The following is a 16,396-nucleotide window of genomic DNA, read 5'->3' on the forward strand; positions in this document are numbered from 1 at the left end:
CATTTTACTTTTTTTTTTTTCTGGCTACGTTTGAGCTTTGTAGTCCTGGGAGAGAAAGGTCTTCTCTCCCATCACTTGATTTCATGACTCATCCGTTTCCCCTTAAATGCTCATTTTTATTTTAAAACTGAGGAAGACTGGAGTTGTGTGCATTTCTTACCATCTGATTTCATCTTGGCATTGTTTGAAAAATGCACTCAGTAAACACCTGGGCTGGGTTTTATCTTTGTGCCTTGGACATTTTCATTTTGCCCACACCCTTCCTTACAGGCAGGAAGAGAAGACGCAGGGTTGGGGCGGCGGACTCCATCTTGAGAAAGCTCCCAGACTTTGGGGCTCACTGCTCGGTTCTTGATCGATCCAGCAGGGCGAAGCCCTCCAGGTTTTGCAGCCGCCGGTTTTGCACCTATCCCTTCCCTTGTGAAGCAGATAAAGGCTTCTTGGTGATGATCTGGTTGTCTATAAACCACAGGTAAATGGTTTCCTGTGCCTTTCTCAAAATAAGTGTTGAGCAAAAGGAAACGCAATCAACCCATTTAATCATAATTAACAATGTGCCCCCCAGCCTTTCTCCTTAAAAATGGGTATTTTCCTAAGTCCGTTTTTTTTTTGGTGGGGGGATTGTTTATGTCTTGGACATTTGCATTGTGAATCTCAGCTTTGCTTAACTATTAAGTCAACTATCATTAAATGCTTTTTTCACTTAAAACTAGTAATTTTTTAAAAAATATTTGCACCCTTCTTTATATAAAGGAGGAATCCATTAAAGACACCCCTTCTCCTTTAAAACCCTGCTATCTCATTTCCCTTTCTGCACCTTAAATGCCCCTCCAACAAGGACTTGGGGGTTTTTACCCATCGATTAATATAGGTAATTCAAGTAATTGAGAAGTTAATCAAGGACTCAAAAAAGGTAAAGCTCTGAAGGGTGAGCCTGTTAAATCCTATCGGACTTATACAGCAAAATTTCGTCCTCGCTCAGCTACTGTCCTTTAAATTTGACGATTTTTCTTTCATTATCTAGATTGAGAATTTTAAGTCATATTTACTAATCCTAAGTGCACCTATTTTAAAGAAAACTTTAAATATTGAATTCAAATTGGAATCAGCCGTTAGACAAAGAAGGAAGCGCGTCTTCAATCCTTTATAAAGCAGTCGTTAAATAAAATGTCGTTTTCCCATATATGGCAAGACTGGTAACAGGCTAAATACACCAAGTTTGACACCTTAAGTAGTGTGCTATGAATTATACCACCTTCAATTTCTTGATGAGAGGTTCAGTGTAGGCTTATCAAACCCTTTAAAAGTAAAGGACTGCAGATATTTTATCAGTTTCCACTCAACTCCAGATACCAGGAATTCAGTCAGCCTAAGTAAACGAACCATTTCCCAATTACCCAGTGTAGACGAGGTATTTGGAATACCTGGATGAAACCCATTTTGGTCTTTTACCCGAATTGCCAGATATTTGTCATCTATCACCCCCCAGGTCACCCACTTTGGACCCTTTTACCGAGATTTCATCTGAGTAAGCCGCTCCTTTCAGAGACCAAAGCGTCACACCAGCCAGGTTTTAAAACTTTTTATTTGCATATTAAAAAAATTGTGCATTCCAATAATTAAAATTTGAACAACAACAAAAAAAATGGCACTCTGATTAAACTGCATTTTACAGCCCGCAGAACACCTTGGACCAGCTTTTTACTCTAGATTTCACTGTCGTCCCACCCAGCTTCCTCCTTCACCAACATGCAAGTTCTTTTCCTTCCCTGCCAGCCACATAGGCAGATGGGAGAGGCAGGCGCGGCCTACGTTGTCAGTAGTTCTCCATTCTTTGATGTGAAAAGGGGTAGCACAGTCATTTAAACTCGATCCAACCTCTTTGCATCTTACAAAGTTAAACAGCTAAAAGAAGTAAAATAAGAAGGCAATGCTTGTGGAATGTACAGTGCATACTGGCGGCGCACGCTTCATTACGACTCGCCTGCTTGCTTCTCCTGTTCAATCGCTGTGACCGGAAAGAAAAAAGATGGAGCGGGTGAAGATGCGAATTCAGTATAGCCTAACACAGGATTACAGTCCTTTCTTTTGAAAACATCTCTCCTTATCATACAAATTCTATCAAGTACCAATAGGTAGTCCATCATGAAATGCTTATACAAAACAGAATATTTTTACAGATAAAAAGGATACCTGTATTTCCATATTAATATGGAATATTAAACACTGCATTAAATTATTAAACCCCATTGTTTGTTGGCTGCAGTTTTAAATTAACGTTTGCAAGCCACCAGAATCAAAAAGCTGTTGGCTCCTCCCGCACTCCCTGCCCCCACCCCAATTCTTCTCCCAGCCCCTCCCATCCTCTCCTACCCACCCGGCCACTCCCGCTCAGCCTTTTCGAAAGAAGGGGGGGTGGCTTACTTTCTTTCGAAGGCAGTGGGTTTTTCTCTTGCGTTTCCGTTTTCTTCAATTTCGACTTATCGAACTTCTCAATCTCCGCCATATCGGGCTTGTCAGACATTGTTGCAGAGGGCGCTGCAGGTAGAAAGCCAAGAGGTTGAGGGTGAGCCACCCAGCCCTCGTCTTTCTGGGCTCAGAAAACGCGTTCTGCCTGTCTCCTGCCTGAAAACGCACTTTTAACTCCTTCCACTTTCATTCAGGGCTAAACATCTTCCTCTTTCTACAAAAAAAAAAAAAAAAAAAAAAAGAGCGCTTCCCCGCTGCCTTGAGGATTTCAAAACCCAAGGGGCCAAATTGGGAAGACCGCCCACGGTTAGGAGGCGGAATCTTTCGCAAGCGTGAAATTAATCACTGTCGATTAATTGCGGCGTTTCAACATAAAAGTGAAGCCATTTCAAGTTTAAGGGGAAGAAAATCGAGTAAGATCGCTGAAAATGAAGCCAAGCCTGCACAAAATGTTTCTTTTTTTTTCTATACTTGGCCTCTTCCTCAAAGATGCGAGTCGTGCGGCTTTCTTTTCTTCTCACAAAGGCGGCAGCTGCGGCCGGGCGCCACCGACCACCGCCCTACCCGCTTCCTCCCTTCTCGCCAACAATGCAGCCAGCCGCACACAAAGCTAGATCGATTAGGATCTGCCTTTAGGAGCAATTCGGCAGCTCGGCACGTCCCCCTGCAAGAAGGACGTTTTCGAGAATTCATAATATAGCCCCGCAGCCCTAAACCTAACAGATACAGCCCACGAAGCCACCGGAGGCGAGAGAAAAAAATGAGTCTGAAGCTCCGAGCTTGGGTGGGTGTGAGTTGGAACAAAGGATCTTTCTATTCCCGATTCATCACCGCCTAAGAGGCTATGCAGAATGCCTTTGAGAGTAAGAAAGAAAAAACTGTTCCCTTCCAAACGGCAATAGCAAAAAGCCAGTTTTATATATTTAAAAAATCACCGAATTCCCGACCCCGTTACCCATCTGAACCGTTTGGCATTCCCCATGCTCCCGAGGAGCAGCCTTTTCCCAGGACCACCCCTCGTGCTGGGTTTCGGGGTTGCGGGCGGCGAGCGCGGGGCGGGAAGGGGAGCGGAGGGCAGGAGGGAGGGGGCCCCGGGGCTCACCGGAGCGAGCTGCGAGCGAGTGAAGTCTGGTCTGCGCTGTGGCTGCTGCCGAGTGCCGAGCGGGGCGCAGCGGGCGCAGCTATATGCGCGCTCCTATGCAAATGAGGTGACGTCATCCGCCCGCCCGCTTAACTCCTTCGCGCCGGGTTTGGTCTCCTGAACGGCGTCCGGGGTCTGCCTGGCGTTTGTGGGGGGGCCCGCGTCCACCCATGCACCAAGGCACGACGAGGGCGGCAAAATAAAGCGCGTAAAGCGCCCCCTCCCCGCAGCACTTGCTTCGTAACGCATCCCCCTCCCCTTTATGTCGGTTCTAGCTGCGTGGATTTTTGCAGCGGCCGCGCAAACCGGCCCTTGGGGATCCGAGCGTGATAACTAAGGGCCTGGGTGGTACCTAGCGGGACAGGCATTCCTTTACTGTGAAACTGCCTTTGTCCGTAGCAGACATCCCCCAGCCGGGGTGCAGTGTCCCTCGCCTCGCGGCCTCGCCCACTTGCAGCGCTGCGATTCCTGTGACTCAGCTTTCAGACCAGTGGAAGCCCTACGCCCCACCCTGGCCCTCTTTGTCTCCTCGCTAGCATTCTCCTAGACTTGACTGGGAAGTAAAGCACCCTTAAGTGATTTTTTTTTTAAGGAAAATTTTCTCACTGAAACACGTTGTTTTGTTTTGTTTTTTTTTTCCCCTAATGCTGTAATTGTGGTGGGCACCCAAACCAAATAACTGGAATATGTGCTAGTTGGTGGTGAATTTTTCGGGGGTTTATTGAGTCCGTCGCCTCCCTCTTAGAAAAATGAAAAATGAAGTCACAAGTTCAAGCTCTATTGACTTGCTGCCGGACCAGGAGGAAGTTCCTTTACTTGCCTGTTCCTTATTTCCCTAAATTATAAAAGTGATTGCTATAAGGAGGCCCGGGTACAAGGCCAAAGGCTGCGATCCCATTATGTCTAAAACCTGGAGATTAAATTGAAAAGGCTAACTCTGTATTTTGAAGGGAGTCTTTTGAGCAGGATTCCATTTTGAAGTGCGTATCTGAGTTACATCCGGAAACAGGGGAGCTGGAGGTAGAGGGGAATAGTTTTCAAAATGGCACCTGACTCGGTGAACACGAGGGACCCCCGCCCCTTGCGGCTGAAACAAGTTACAAATAACCATGGGGGTGGGGCTGCCCAAGGCCCTCCTTCTCCCTCAGAAAATGTTTCTAGAAACCTCTTGCTGGCGGAGGCTTTTGTCTCACTGGGGATTAGAATCGATTGGTATATAGACCCTTAACAGCCACTGCAGGAGCACCTTGAACTTCCCCATTTCTTCGTCCACTAGACTTCCTTCTTCGTGGTGGGGGGCAGTGACCGTCTGGTTCCCCAGTTCCTGCTCTGCTCGGCGGGCAGCCGTTCTGTTCCCTAATTGGGGGCACTGAGCCTTCAGGCAGGCACAGGATGTCGCCTCTCGGGTTCCACGTCCCTCTGACCTGCCCCTAGTTGACTGGTCGGTGAGTCCACTTCATCGTGGAAACTCAGGGTGGATTTGGGCCCCTTTTCAGCGGCAGCCGCTTCGTGCCAACACCATTTCTCTGGGGTTTGGAGAGTCCAGTTCCCCTCACCTAGCCGCTGTCAAAAATCATTTCTTTCCTCCTCAGTCTCCCGATCACAAGGGGACGGACGCCACCGAGGCTCCCCGCTTCTCCCTGAGGCCTTTTCCTCAGAGAGGGTTAGGCCTTGCAGAGGCAATGCAGTAGTAGAAGTCTGCAGAAGCCTGGAGCATTTTTCCAGTTAGGTAATGGCAGCTTTCCTGCTGCCTGTCTGTTTAGATACCGATAGAAAGGAAGGGAAAGTGGGGGAGCCGACTCTCTAAAAGGAAGAGAGGCCGAGTGTTAGCCCTGATGGCCTGACTTGCCTGGGGTGCTAGAAAGAATGGAAGGGGCAGCGGGAGGCACATGGAAGGCAAATGCGAACTCAAGGAATATTCCCCAGAGTTGTGTGACCCTGGCCTGAATTTTTCTGTGTTTTCTCATCTGCGAAATGGGCTTGTTCAGTCCTTAACCTCTCAGGGTTGCTGGGAGGCCAAAATGCTTCAGACAGTGTGTGGCACTGTTATTGTTTGGCTTTGTATTATTATTATTTAGGATGGAAGGTTGAGAAAAAAATGCTTAGAGTGTTTGGAATTGACTGCACATTTTACATTAGTTCTTTGTCTTATAAAGGACCAGTTGACTGAGATTTTCATGAGATCTTTTGCTAATTTTTCAGCCAATAGAAAAATAATTCCAGGCAGGCATTGGAATAGGGGCTTTACGTTTGTTTTCACCTTTCCTGCCCAGGGCCTTTCCATGAGGAGAGATTTACAGGTGGGGAAACTGAGGCTTAGAGATCCAGGGCTGTGAAAACTCAGCCAGTAGCCACTCTGCAGTACTTATGCTGAGAAAATTCTTCAGCCCCAGGCCCCGAGTCTGCACCTGAGACCCAGCAGGAAGCGCGTGAGGCAAGCTGTCTTCTTTCCCGCAATGCCTGGTTATGTAGTGGTTGCTCAGTTAACAGTGAAGGACGACCTGGGACTAACTGGGTTCAGTGCAGAAGGCCCTTGTGCCTGACTCGACCCCACTCTACCCCTGTGACTCAGGCCACCGTGCTTTCTTCGCTTCAGTCCTTTCAGCATTGATGTTTTAGACGTCAGGGGGTCCTTCCTGCCTCCTAGAAGCTGCCTCCGTAACTGGGTTAGCATATGCTGGGCCACCGCTGGAGGTGGGAGGTCTCAAGCCCAAGGAAAGACTAGCGGTTTGGAGGGACAAAAGAACAGCAAGTAGAGTGTGCTCAATGCTCTCCAGCAAAAGCTGAGGAGACAGCCCACCCGGCCCCGGCCCTGCCTTCCTCATCTTGGGGGCCACAGACCCCGTGCAGACTGTGTGAGAGACAGCCTGCCCTGGAAGGTGGCCAGCTCCAAGCCCGTGCCCCGTGGAACCAGGAAGCGGTGTCAGGGCACGCTGTGTTTCATGTTGCTTTCTTGGGCGGGCCGGACACAGATTTGGAGCTATTTCCAAAGCTGGAGAAACAGGCCTTGAAGTCTGTTGAGTTCAGGAAGATTCATCCTATTATTTTTAAGTGATTTTGCACACAGCACTGACCAGAGAAGAGGAAAAGGAATGGGGATGAAGCGAGGCTCCCAAGCTTTGCTTTCTGAGGCCCAGGTCCCTTGGTCCGTGCTTCGGGGCTTCCTGCCATCTGCCCCTACCTGCCTCAATCCACCTTCCCCTGTGGCCCCACAAGCTGCATCTGTTCATCCAAATCCCCTTAAAGATACAGCCCAAGCCCCCACCCCTACCCCACCGTGATGACAGGGAGGTGATATTTAGTGGTCTCACTATGTATGTTGGATCCTTGGTTAAAAGTCCTTTGTGTATAACATCTGATTTAATTCTCACCCTGTGCAGGGGCTACTCATATGCCCATTTTATTGCTGAAACAGCCGAGGCTCAGGGAATCTAAGTAACTTGCTGGAGATTATCTCCCAAAGTCGGTCTACCGTGTCTACATCCCCCTCCACGGAGGCCTGTCTCTACCGGAGTCCCCAGCATGGGCAGCTCCACGTTGCACTCAAGTGCCAGGGAACCAAAGGCACCCCCAGCGAGGGGCTGAAAAGGAGGGGATGCTACCAGGAGAGCAGAGGAGAGTCAGAGAACACTCTCGAGAAGGTCGGACGGGGGGCTGCTCACTTCCCTGTCCGCTTTGTTGATCTGATGGAATCTTAGAGCCGAGGGGAACTTTCCAGGGGATCTCATTCCGCCCGGTTCCCGTCTGTGGCTTGAATTCGCCTCTACAACATCCCCTCCAAGTGGTTACTTGGCCTCCTCACAGCAAGGGCAACAATAAGAAGGCAGAGAACTTTCCAGTACGTGCCAGGGACAAGGATTTTCGCCCAGGACTGCATTGAATGGGAAAAACTGACAGGAAATAAAGTGGAGAGGCAGGCAGGGGCCAGAGGGTATAATAATAACAACAACCAGAACCAGCACAACAAAACCGACGGCAGCAGTAGTCATGCCAGTAATAATAGTCAAGAGTCTTTGGAGGGCTCGCCATAAACAGGGGAGCTTCTCATGTATCTCCCCAAGTCCTTGTACACATCTCTGACAGAGGCACCCTAAGGTTCCCCATTTTGCCGACGAGAGAGTCTTGGAGAAATCAGATAACTTACCCCAAACCACACAGCAAAAGCCTGAGGCAGCGTATGAACTCAGACTAGCTGGCTCAGAAACTGCCTCATTGAAACAACACTTTTCTAAAAAGCTACCCTAAGGCCTTTTGTCGTTCTGTAGGCCACCTCAGGGTCGAGTTCTGTTCCATCGCAAGAAACCATCCAGGGTTTTCAGCACTAAAACGTTTAGGCATACATATCATAGTCATAGATCATATCAATTAAAAATTTGCCTGCTCCCATTTTCAAATGATTTTGTTACAGTAACCCAATCTGCTTTTTGCCTCCTCCGACACAGCCTGACATAGTTGCAGTAATGAGGATTCTTTATCATGAACACTGGCAGTTTCACACAGCTTTTCACTACTTTAATATTTTTCCCCGCAGTCATTCATATTATGGTGGTTAAAAAAAAAATTAGTATGTCAAATAACATATTGAAAGGGGAGGCATTATGTACAGCCCATGGCCTTCTGTGTTATAAATGAAACTTTTTATTCCACTGTGAAGCCAAATTATCATTAGCAAGTAGGAAGTGTTCATATATTTTAATGTGCTTCTTTGAAGGACGTCAAAGTTTTATAGAATATAGTTCCTACATCATCAGAAGGTGGCTAATGGCTTTACGGTGAGAAAAATGAAGCTCACATGGGCAATGGACAGGTGGCCCAAATTTGGGGGACACCTCACATGGGCCCTAATCTGGCTTCTTGGATGACTGACCATTTCTCCTCCCCTAGGCTGGATTTTTAGGGCCTGTGATGTGTGCTGTTGCACAAGGCCCCACACTCACAGAGGCACTGTGCTTCGCTTAACGCTCTGCCACCGCTATCTTGAAAGTCTTAATAATTTTGAACCAAGGGCCCCGTGTTTTCATTCTGCACTGAGTCCCCAAGTTATGAAGCCAGTCCTGCCCCTCTCGTTCTCATTCCCTCTATGCTCCCAATGCCCCTGGCTTTTCCTGGGGTCCACTGACTCCTCTGTCTCTTCCTCTGCCTGGAATGCCCTCTTTCATCTTGACCACTCAGCTGCCCAGTTGTGGAAAGGTTTGAGTGTATACATGAGACGGTTCAGCCTCTCCATCCTCTGCTAAGCTTCAAAGTTGCTCTTGGAGCTGGTGGCCTGGGGTAGTCACCACCTTTTTTCAAGGAGCTATGCCTGGTGCATATGCCAGCTCTTGTCCCTTCTTTTCTGCCACATTATTTTTCCTGTTGGAGGGATGCCTGCAGTGATCAGCCTACTTGCACATCAGAACTGACTGTCACATACCAAGGCCAATGAAGGAGCAAGCCTTTCCCAGCATCTCCACCCACTTCCCCAAGTCTCCCTGGAGCCTTCCCAGGGAAAGAACCTCGTGGGCATCATTTCCATCAAAGCAAGAGGAGGGGGAGGATGTCATCTTTTCACCCAAAGGCAACGCACGGAGCAAATGAAAGCACCAAGAAAGAGAGAGCTGAGTTCCAGCTTTATGCTGTGCCATTTATAGACAGGAATGAACTGAGAGGGTCAAGATGATATGGACAATTGGGATTCCTAGACACCACAATGACCAAATCTCACTTTAGCAAATAGATTTAATATTTAAAAGTTAATCATATTCTTCACAGAGGTAAACAGTTAATGTTCATATGACCCAGCAATTCTACTTCTAGGTATGTGCCCCAAAGAACTGAAAGCATGTACTCAAATACTTGTACGCCGGTTCACAGCAGCACTGTTCCAATTGCCAAGTGGGAACGGCCCAAATGTCCCTCACTGGATGAATGGATAAATGAAATGTGGTCTAGCCATATGATGGAATATTATTTAGTCATAAAAAGGAATGAAGCACTGATGCATGCTGCCACATGGAAGGCCCTTGAAAACCTGCTAAGCAGCCAGATATGGAAGACCATGTATGGTATGATTCCATTCCTGTGAACCATCCAGAAGAGACAACTCCATGGAGACAGAAAGGAGATTGGAGGTTGCCAAGGAGTTGGGGAGGGAGAAAAAGGGAGTGGCGACTTAACAGGTCCAAGGTTCCCTTTTAGGGTGATGAAAATGTTTGGAAACTAATTAGAGGCAGTGATTGCACCAGGCTGTGAATGTGCTAAATGCCACTGAATTGTTCACTTTTAAATGATTAATGTTATGTTATGTGAATTGTAACTCAATTTTTAAAATGGAAAAAAAAAAAAAAGAAGAAAAGTGAATCTAGTCCCATTTCCTCACTCCCCAGGGTCTGGTTCTGAGGAAATGGGAGGGGAGTCAGGGTGGAGTAAGCTTCAGGGGTTCTTAACTCTTTTTGTGCCAGGGCGAACTGAGGAAACCTCTAGACTCTCAGAATTATATAAATGCAGAAAACAAAAAACCTGAGACCACAAATGAAAGCAGTTCCATTTCCATAGAGTTACCGCAAGAGTTGTAAGCATTGTGAGGTAGTGATATACACGCTTCTTTCTGCATTAAATAACACAATTTAGGAGGAGGTCACACACCCAGCATAATTCAAACTGGAGATGAGTGTGTAGATAATCTGCGAAATGTGGACACGTATAAAAATACCTGTAATTTCTGTTGTTGCCTCAATCACAGGAGCTGCTGATAACAGGGGTTCCTTGCTGTTACAGACGGAATGTTTGAACGGAGGCGGGTGTCTATAAGCCAGGAAGCAGGCTTTCACCAGACACTGAATTTGCCAGCACCTTGATTGTGGACTCCCCAGCCTCCCAAACTGTGAGAAATAAATGTCTTTTGTTGGACTTCCCAGGTGGTCCAGTGGCTAAGACTCCACACTTGCAGTACAGGGGGCCTGAGTTCAATCCTTGGTCAGGGAACTAGATCCCACGTACCGCAGCTAAGACCAACCGAAGCCAAATAAACAAACATTAAAAAAATAATAAATGTCTGTTGTTGAAGGTGACTTAAGAGATGTGCCTCCACGTAGCCTTGAAGGAAATGCTAACACTCGGTTAGAGGTTGATGCAAATAAAGATGTGATTTTTGTCTAAGTTCATGGATTCTCTCCAGAGATCACTTGAATGTCTGTGGACCCCAGTCTATCTAAAAGAGATGTCTCATATGGGAGAATGGCATTGAAACATGTAAATTATCATATGTGAAATGAATCGCCAGTCCAGATTCGATGCATGAGACAGGGTGCTCAGGGCTGGTGCACTGGGATGACCCAGAGGGATGGGATGGGGAGGGAAGTGGGAGGGGGGTTCAGGATGGAGAACATATGTACACCTATGGAGGATTCAAGTCAATGTATGGCAAAACCAATACAATATTGTAAAGTAAAATAAATTAATTAATTAAAAAATAAAAATAAAATAAATAAAATAAAAGAGATGTCTCTTGAACTAGAGAAAGTCCCCAGCATGGTTTCTGAGACAGAAAGGAAGAGATGGCTACCAATACATCTGGGCTTCCCTGGTGGCTCAGACGGTTAAGAATCTGCCTACAATGCAGGAGACCCGGCTTCCGTTCCTGAGTCCAGAAGATCCCCTGGAGAAGGGCATGGCTACCCACTCCAGTGTTCTTGCCTGGAAAATCCCATGGACTGAGGATCCTGGCGGGCTACAGTCCATGGGGTCACAAAGAGTCAGACACAACTGAAGAGACAGCACGCATGCACACACACATATCGGATAAGCCACTGAAGAACTCTGCTGTGGAAATTTAATCTACTCCTTCCCCCTGCATGCTGTTTGCATGGCCTAAATTCCACAGTCGAGAACAGATTACCTAAAAAGGTTTAGGTACTGGCTCAGAGGAACCAGCATATTGGACAACAGTTGGGAAAAAAATTAAACTAACACGATGGGCTAACAGCTTACAGGTGTCATCTTACATTCCGGGCTACAGTAATTCTTATGTAATACAACTCACATTTATCTGAAGTTTCTACACTTTATCAATGCATTTTTGCATTCTGGCGTCATTTTGTCCTTCAAGCACCCTTATGCAGATAAAGGAATGAGGTGCTGGAATCAATCTTTCCCAGAGGATGAAACTCAGAACAGAGAGGTTTCGTGACCTGCCCAAGGGTATTCAGCTGGTTAGCTGAGCCAAGACCACAAACTAACTCCTAACTTGAAACGGTAGGCCCCAGTCCTCTAGGCATGGTTTTAGGTGTCTAGAGCTCAGATGATGCATACTTCAGGAGAAAGATTTGAGATCTAGGATGACAAGGAGCCGAATTCCGTCACTTGTGAAACACAGTCATCTATGGACAGTATTGTTAATATAACTAACCGTAGGATGGGGCTTCCCTTGTGGCTCAGCTGGTAAAGAATCCACCTGCAATGTGGGAGACCTGGGTTCGATCCCTGGGTTGGGAAGATCCCCTGGAGAAGGGAAAGGCTACTCACTCCAGTATTCTGGCCTGGAGAATTCCACGGATTGTATAGTCCATGGGGAATTCCTCATTCATGAAAGCGACTCACCCAACATACTTCTACACACGCTCTCCCCCCACTCTTATTTTACTACTTATGGTCCTTGGCACAAAGAGTAAGTGTACATTTGGACTTCAGTCTCTTTTTCTGTCTACATCCACACAGGGACATAATTTTAGTTTGGGCCAGGAGGAGGTATTTTAATGTCTGAGTTTTCTATTTTGTACTCTATGGCTATGTTTGCAGAAATGCCTTACTTTTTTAGCTAAAATACTTGATCTGGTTTTGCATATGAAAGAATGTAGCTGGCCTTGGTCCCTGGTTCCTGGGAGGGAAACTTTTGGCATTTCCCAAGTGTTTGGGGTGTCCTTATTATTCCTGATGGGCCCCTTTGGACCGGTCCCACTTGTTTATGATAACCAGCTGACTTACAGAAAAGTTGTAAAAACACAATGAAGAAAAAATGAAGAATTCCTGTTTACTCATAATCCAGATTCATCAATTGGTAATATTTTGCTTTATCATTCTCTGACTCTCTCACTCTTTATCTGTCATCTATCTCCTAAACCCTTTGCAAATATGACACTTTTTACCCCCAAATAATTGGTGTGCATTTACTAAGAGCAAGGACCTTCTCCAGCATAGCCACTGGACAGTTATCAATACTAGGAAATTTCACATTGCTCCAACGCTGTTATCTTAGCTACAGACCTAATTCACATTTTGCCAATTAGCCTGAGATGGTCCTTGTAACATTTTTTTTTTCCTGATCCAGGTTGCAATCCAGGAGCATGTATCACATTTAGTTGTGATATCCCACTAGCGTATTTTAATTTAGAACTTCCTCAGTCTCTCTTGGTGTTCCATGACATGAATATTTTTGAAGACGACAAGCCAGTTGTTTTGTGGAATTTCCCGTGAATTAGGTTTGCCTGATGTTTCCTCGTGATTAGATTGGGGCTTTGCCTTTTTGGCAGGAATACTCCACAAGGGATGCTGTGACCTTCTCAGGGTCTCCTATCAGGAGGCACGTGGTACTGGTTTGTTCCATTGTTGGGGATGTTAATGTTGATCACTCGACTAGTGTTCTCTGCCAGATTCCTCCATGGAGAAGCCATTATGCTATGAGACTATGAGACGTGCTTTTGATTGTATCTTTGTTCCTTACGTGGTGTGGCTCTTTTAGCGGTCCTCGAAAAGAACTCTTAGCCCAGTAACACCACAGACTGGGTGGATTACAAACAATAGAAATTTACTTCCTACAGTTCTGCAGGCTGGATGTTGAGATCAGAGTGCCAGCATCGTTGGGTGAAGGCCCTCTTCAGGGCCACAAAGTTCTCATTGTAGCCTCAAGTGGCAAAAGGGTTAGGGAGCTCTGTGTGTGTGTGTGGGGGGTCGTCTGTTATAAGGGCACTAATAACATTCAAGAAGGCCCCACCTCTTGATACCATCGCATTGAGGGATAGGGTTTCAACACAAGAATTTTGGAGAGGACACGTTCAGACCATACCAGTCACTCATGGTGGAATTAACTGTAACCTCCAAGCAGGTGAATTACTCTCCCCACCACACACAAACCCAGTTGAGATTCTGTATGACATTGAAGGATCTGGAGGAAGCATGTCAGCACCATCCCTGCTTACAGGTAACTTGGCTGTTACTTGAGCAGGACCACAGTATTCAGAGTGTACGCCATTTCCAAGGAGAAAATTTAAAAAGATAAAACATGGCAAATATATTTTCACGAAGTAGACTCATGAGGGTCTTTTCTTATTAGATGCTAGGTGAATGGGGTAATGGGGGCTGCTTGTTGAACCTCATAGGATATAATTTGATCTCAAAGGGCAGACCAGAAAGTTGAAGGATTCCCTTCCATCAGTGCCCTACACTGTGTTTAGAGTCTCAGAGGGTCTTCGACTAGCCTGGCATTGAATAGGTATTTGAGAATCATGTTTAGTTGAGGGGAGTCTGCTGTCCAGCTGCCCTGCTGGGGGACATGGACTGAGCCTTTGGGGGGACTCGTGGCTGAGAGTAACAATACAAGGCTCATCCCCAGAGGACTGTCCCATGTGTTCCAACATTCCCCTAATGGCCTGGCTGGCTAGGCAGAGTAAACACCCAAAACATCCACCTTACAGTGGAAGAAACAGACTCAGAGATGTAACATGCCCAAGGATGCTTGATGAAGGAAACCAACCATTTAATGCGACAGTTTCAGTTTTCTTTTTCAGTGTCTGATTTGCATTTTCCTCCCTCAAACAGGGGCAGCAAGTAAAGAGAAGGTGAGGCCTCGGACACTGCAAAAGTTGTTCTGACTAGGTACAGTTGCCATCAGTTTTGTATTTTGGGGCGTGTTTTGTTGTCTGTTTTGCTTTGATGGGAACACACTAACATTTGTAGTTCTAAATACCCTCTGTTGGATCCTCTTAATAACCCCAAGAGCTTGGTCTTAGGATGCTCATTTCACAGATGGAAAAACCGAGGCTGCAGAGTTTGGCAAATGGCTCATCTGGTTCCAGAGTCTGGTCTTGAAACTCCTTTCACTGAGCCAGAATTGATGTGAGAAGACCCCTGCCCCCTAGGAAGCTTTCAGATGCAAATCAAATAAGGAACCCTTGTGTGTCCCTTTCAGACTGGCAAAGTGAGAAGGTGGTCACCAACCTGAGGTTGGTCAGAATGCAAGGAAAGGAGAGTGGGAAGCAGTTCTCCCAGGCCCTGGTGGGAAGTATAAATTCAACTTTTCAGAGGTACCAATGGCTTTCCCAGCATTTCTAACGTGATCTAGCGATTCCACTGTTAGAATTGTTTTCAATGGCTGTATTTGGACGCACGCAAAGAGAGATATCTACATCCATATACATATATATTAATAACCTTTTCCCCATAGCACTGTTACTAAGAGGAAAACCTACAATCAACCTGTCTATTAATTAGGAGAGCACTTAAATATAGAATAGAATACCCAAACAATGGAAAATGATGCGGCTGTTAGAAAAAGATTGGGGCAGGCTTATTCACAATGCCCTGGAAGAATGTCCAAAATATACTTATGTGGATAAAAGAGAACCTCAGAAATAGTGTATGATCTCCTCTGTGCAATAAAAAAGTGAAGTGTATTGAGACAATTGCCAAAAGGGAGTTTTAAGAACTGTGAATAGAGGTTACCTCTGGGGAAGGAAAATAGACAATCCTCTATTATTTACATTTTTCTCAGAAGCAAGTACTATACCTTTCTATTTTAAAATATTTTAAATATCATTTTATGCTTTCATCTTTTATAGATTTTAAAAATATTCTTTATGGGGATGGTGGGGGACGCTATGTATTAGTGTGTGTGGGAGCAGGGGGTATATGGGAAATCTCCATGCCTTTCACCCAGTTTTGCTGTGAACCTAAAACTGCTCTCAAAAATAAAGCCTACTGAAAAATATAAAGAGCTATATATTTGTATCCTTTCCTGCCCCCCAAAACTTCATAAAACCAACACAAATGGGAGCTGAGTATGCATTTGAAAAAAAAAATCAAATGTGACCTTGAACTTGGGGTTTCTTTAGTAAGAAAACACCTTTGAAAGGAAGTGAAACAGGCTGTCAGGATGGTGTAGGGGCACTTCCTGCTTAGCTACACTTGAAGGAACTTGAGTTCTTAAAGGGGCAGGAGGACAGTTTTCTCTAGACCATGGCTCTTAAAATCCAAAGTCAAACTGGCTATAGACAGGTCCCCAGCGGACCTCCATTCTAGAAGGCAACTCAAGTACAGTGGAGTTAGCCAGCCCTGGGCAGGCGCAGTTCAGAGCCATCCTTCTGGAGAGCAGTTCTGTATTGGCGGTTTCCTTGTAAGGTGTGGGCACCACATTTCGGTTCGGTGGACTGAACTGTATTTTCAGGACATTCCGCCCCTGGACTCATGTAATGGCGTATGTGCATGTCTGTTATCCACATGTTGGATTTCTATAAGTGGAGGCCCCGGGGGCCAGGCTGGCCCACGATAAAAGCTTATGCGGGTATAGAGCCTTCGTGTTTAGCTGCTGCTGTTATTTTTACATCTGCTCACTCATTCCTGTCCTCCTGATGGCCCAGCAGGGGTGTGACAGGGCAGCCGGCATCCCACTTAGAAGGGAAGGAATGGGACAGATGCTCAGCGACTTGCCCAAGGTCTCTGGGTGTGTAGCGAGCCCACAAGCAGATCCCAAGCCTAGCAGGTTGGCCTCCAGCCCAGCGCCCCCGCAGGGGAGGAGCCGTGGTTTCCTGGGGTTTC

At 46.3% G+C, this 16,396-nt stretch overlaps 1 protein-coding gene across 1 annotated transcript; it reads right to left on the bottom strand.

The window, feature by feature from the left end:
* Positions 1-1,567: 1,567 nt before the first annotated feature.
* TMSB4X (thymosin beta 4 X-linked) lies at positions 1,568-3,729 on the bottom strand. Its single transcript, XM_061136175.1, has 3 exons — positions 3,572-3,729; positions 2,425-2,538; positions 1,568-2,008 (listed from the first exon to the last, which is right to left on the bottom strand). The coding sequence occupies exons 2-3, from the start codon at positions 2,522-2,524 to the stop codon at positions 1,974-1,976; spliced, it is 135 nt and encodes a 44-aa protein (XP_060992158.1). The 5' UTR covers positions 2,525-2,538; positions 3,572-3,729; the 3' UTR covers positions 1,568-1,973.
* Positions 3,730-16,396: the final 12,667 nt, after the last annotated feature.

Source organism: Dama dama, chromosome X (genome assembly GCF_033118175.1).
Source record: "Dama dama isolate Ldn47 chromosome X, ASM3311817v1, whole genome shotgun sequence".
NCBI classification, from domain to species: domain Eukaryota; kingdom Metazoa; phylum Chordata; class Mammalia; order Artiodactyla; family Cervidae; genus Dama; species Dama dama.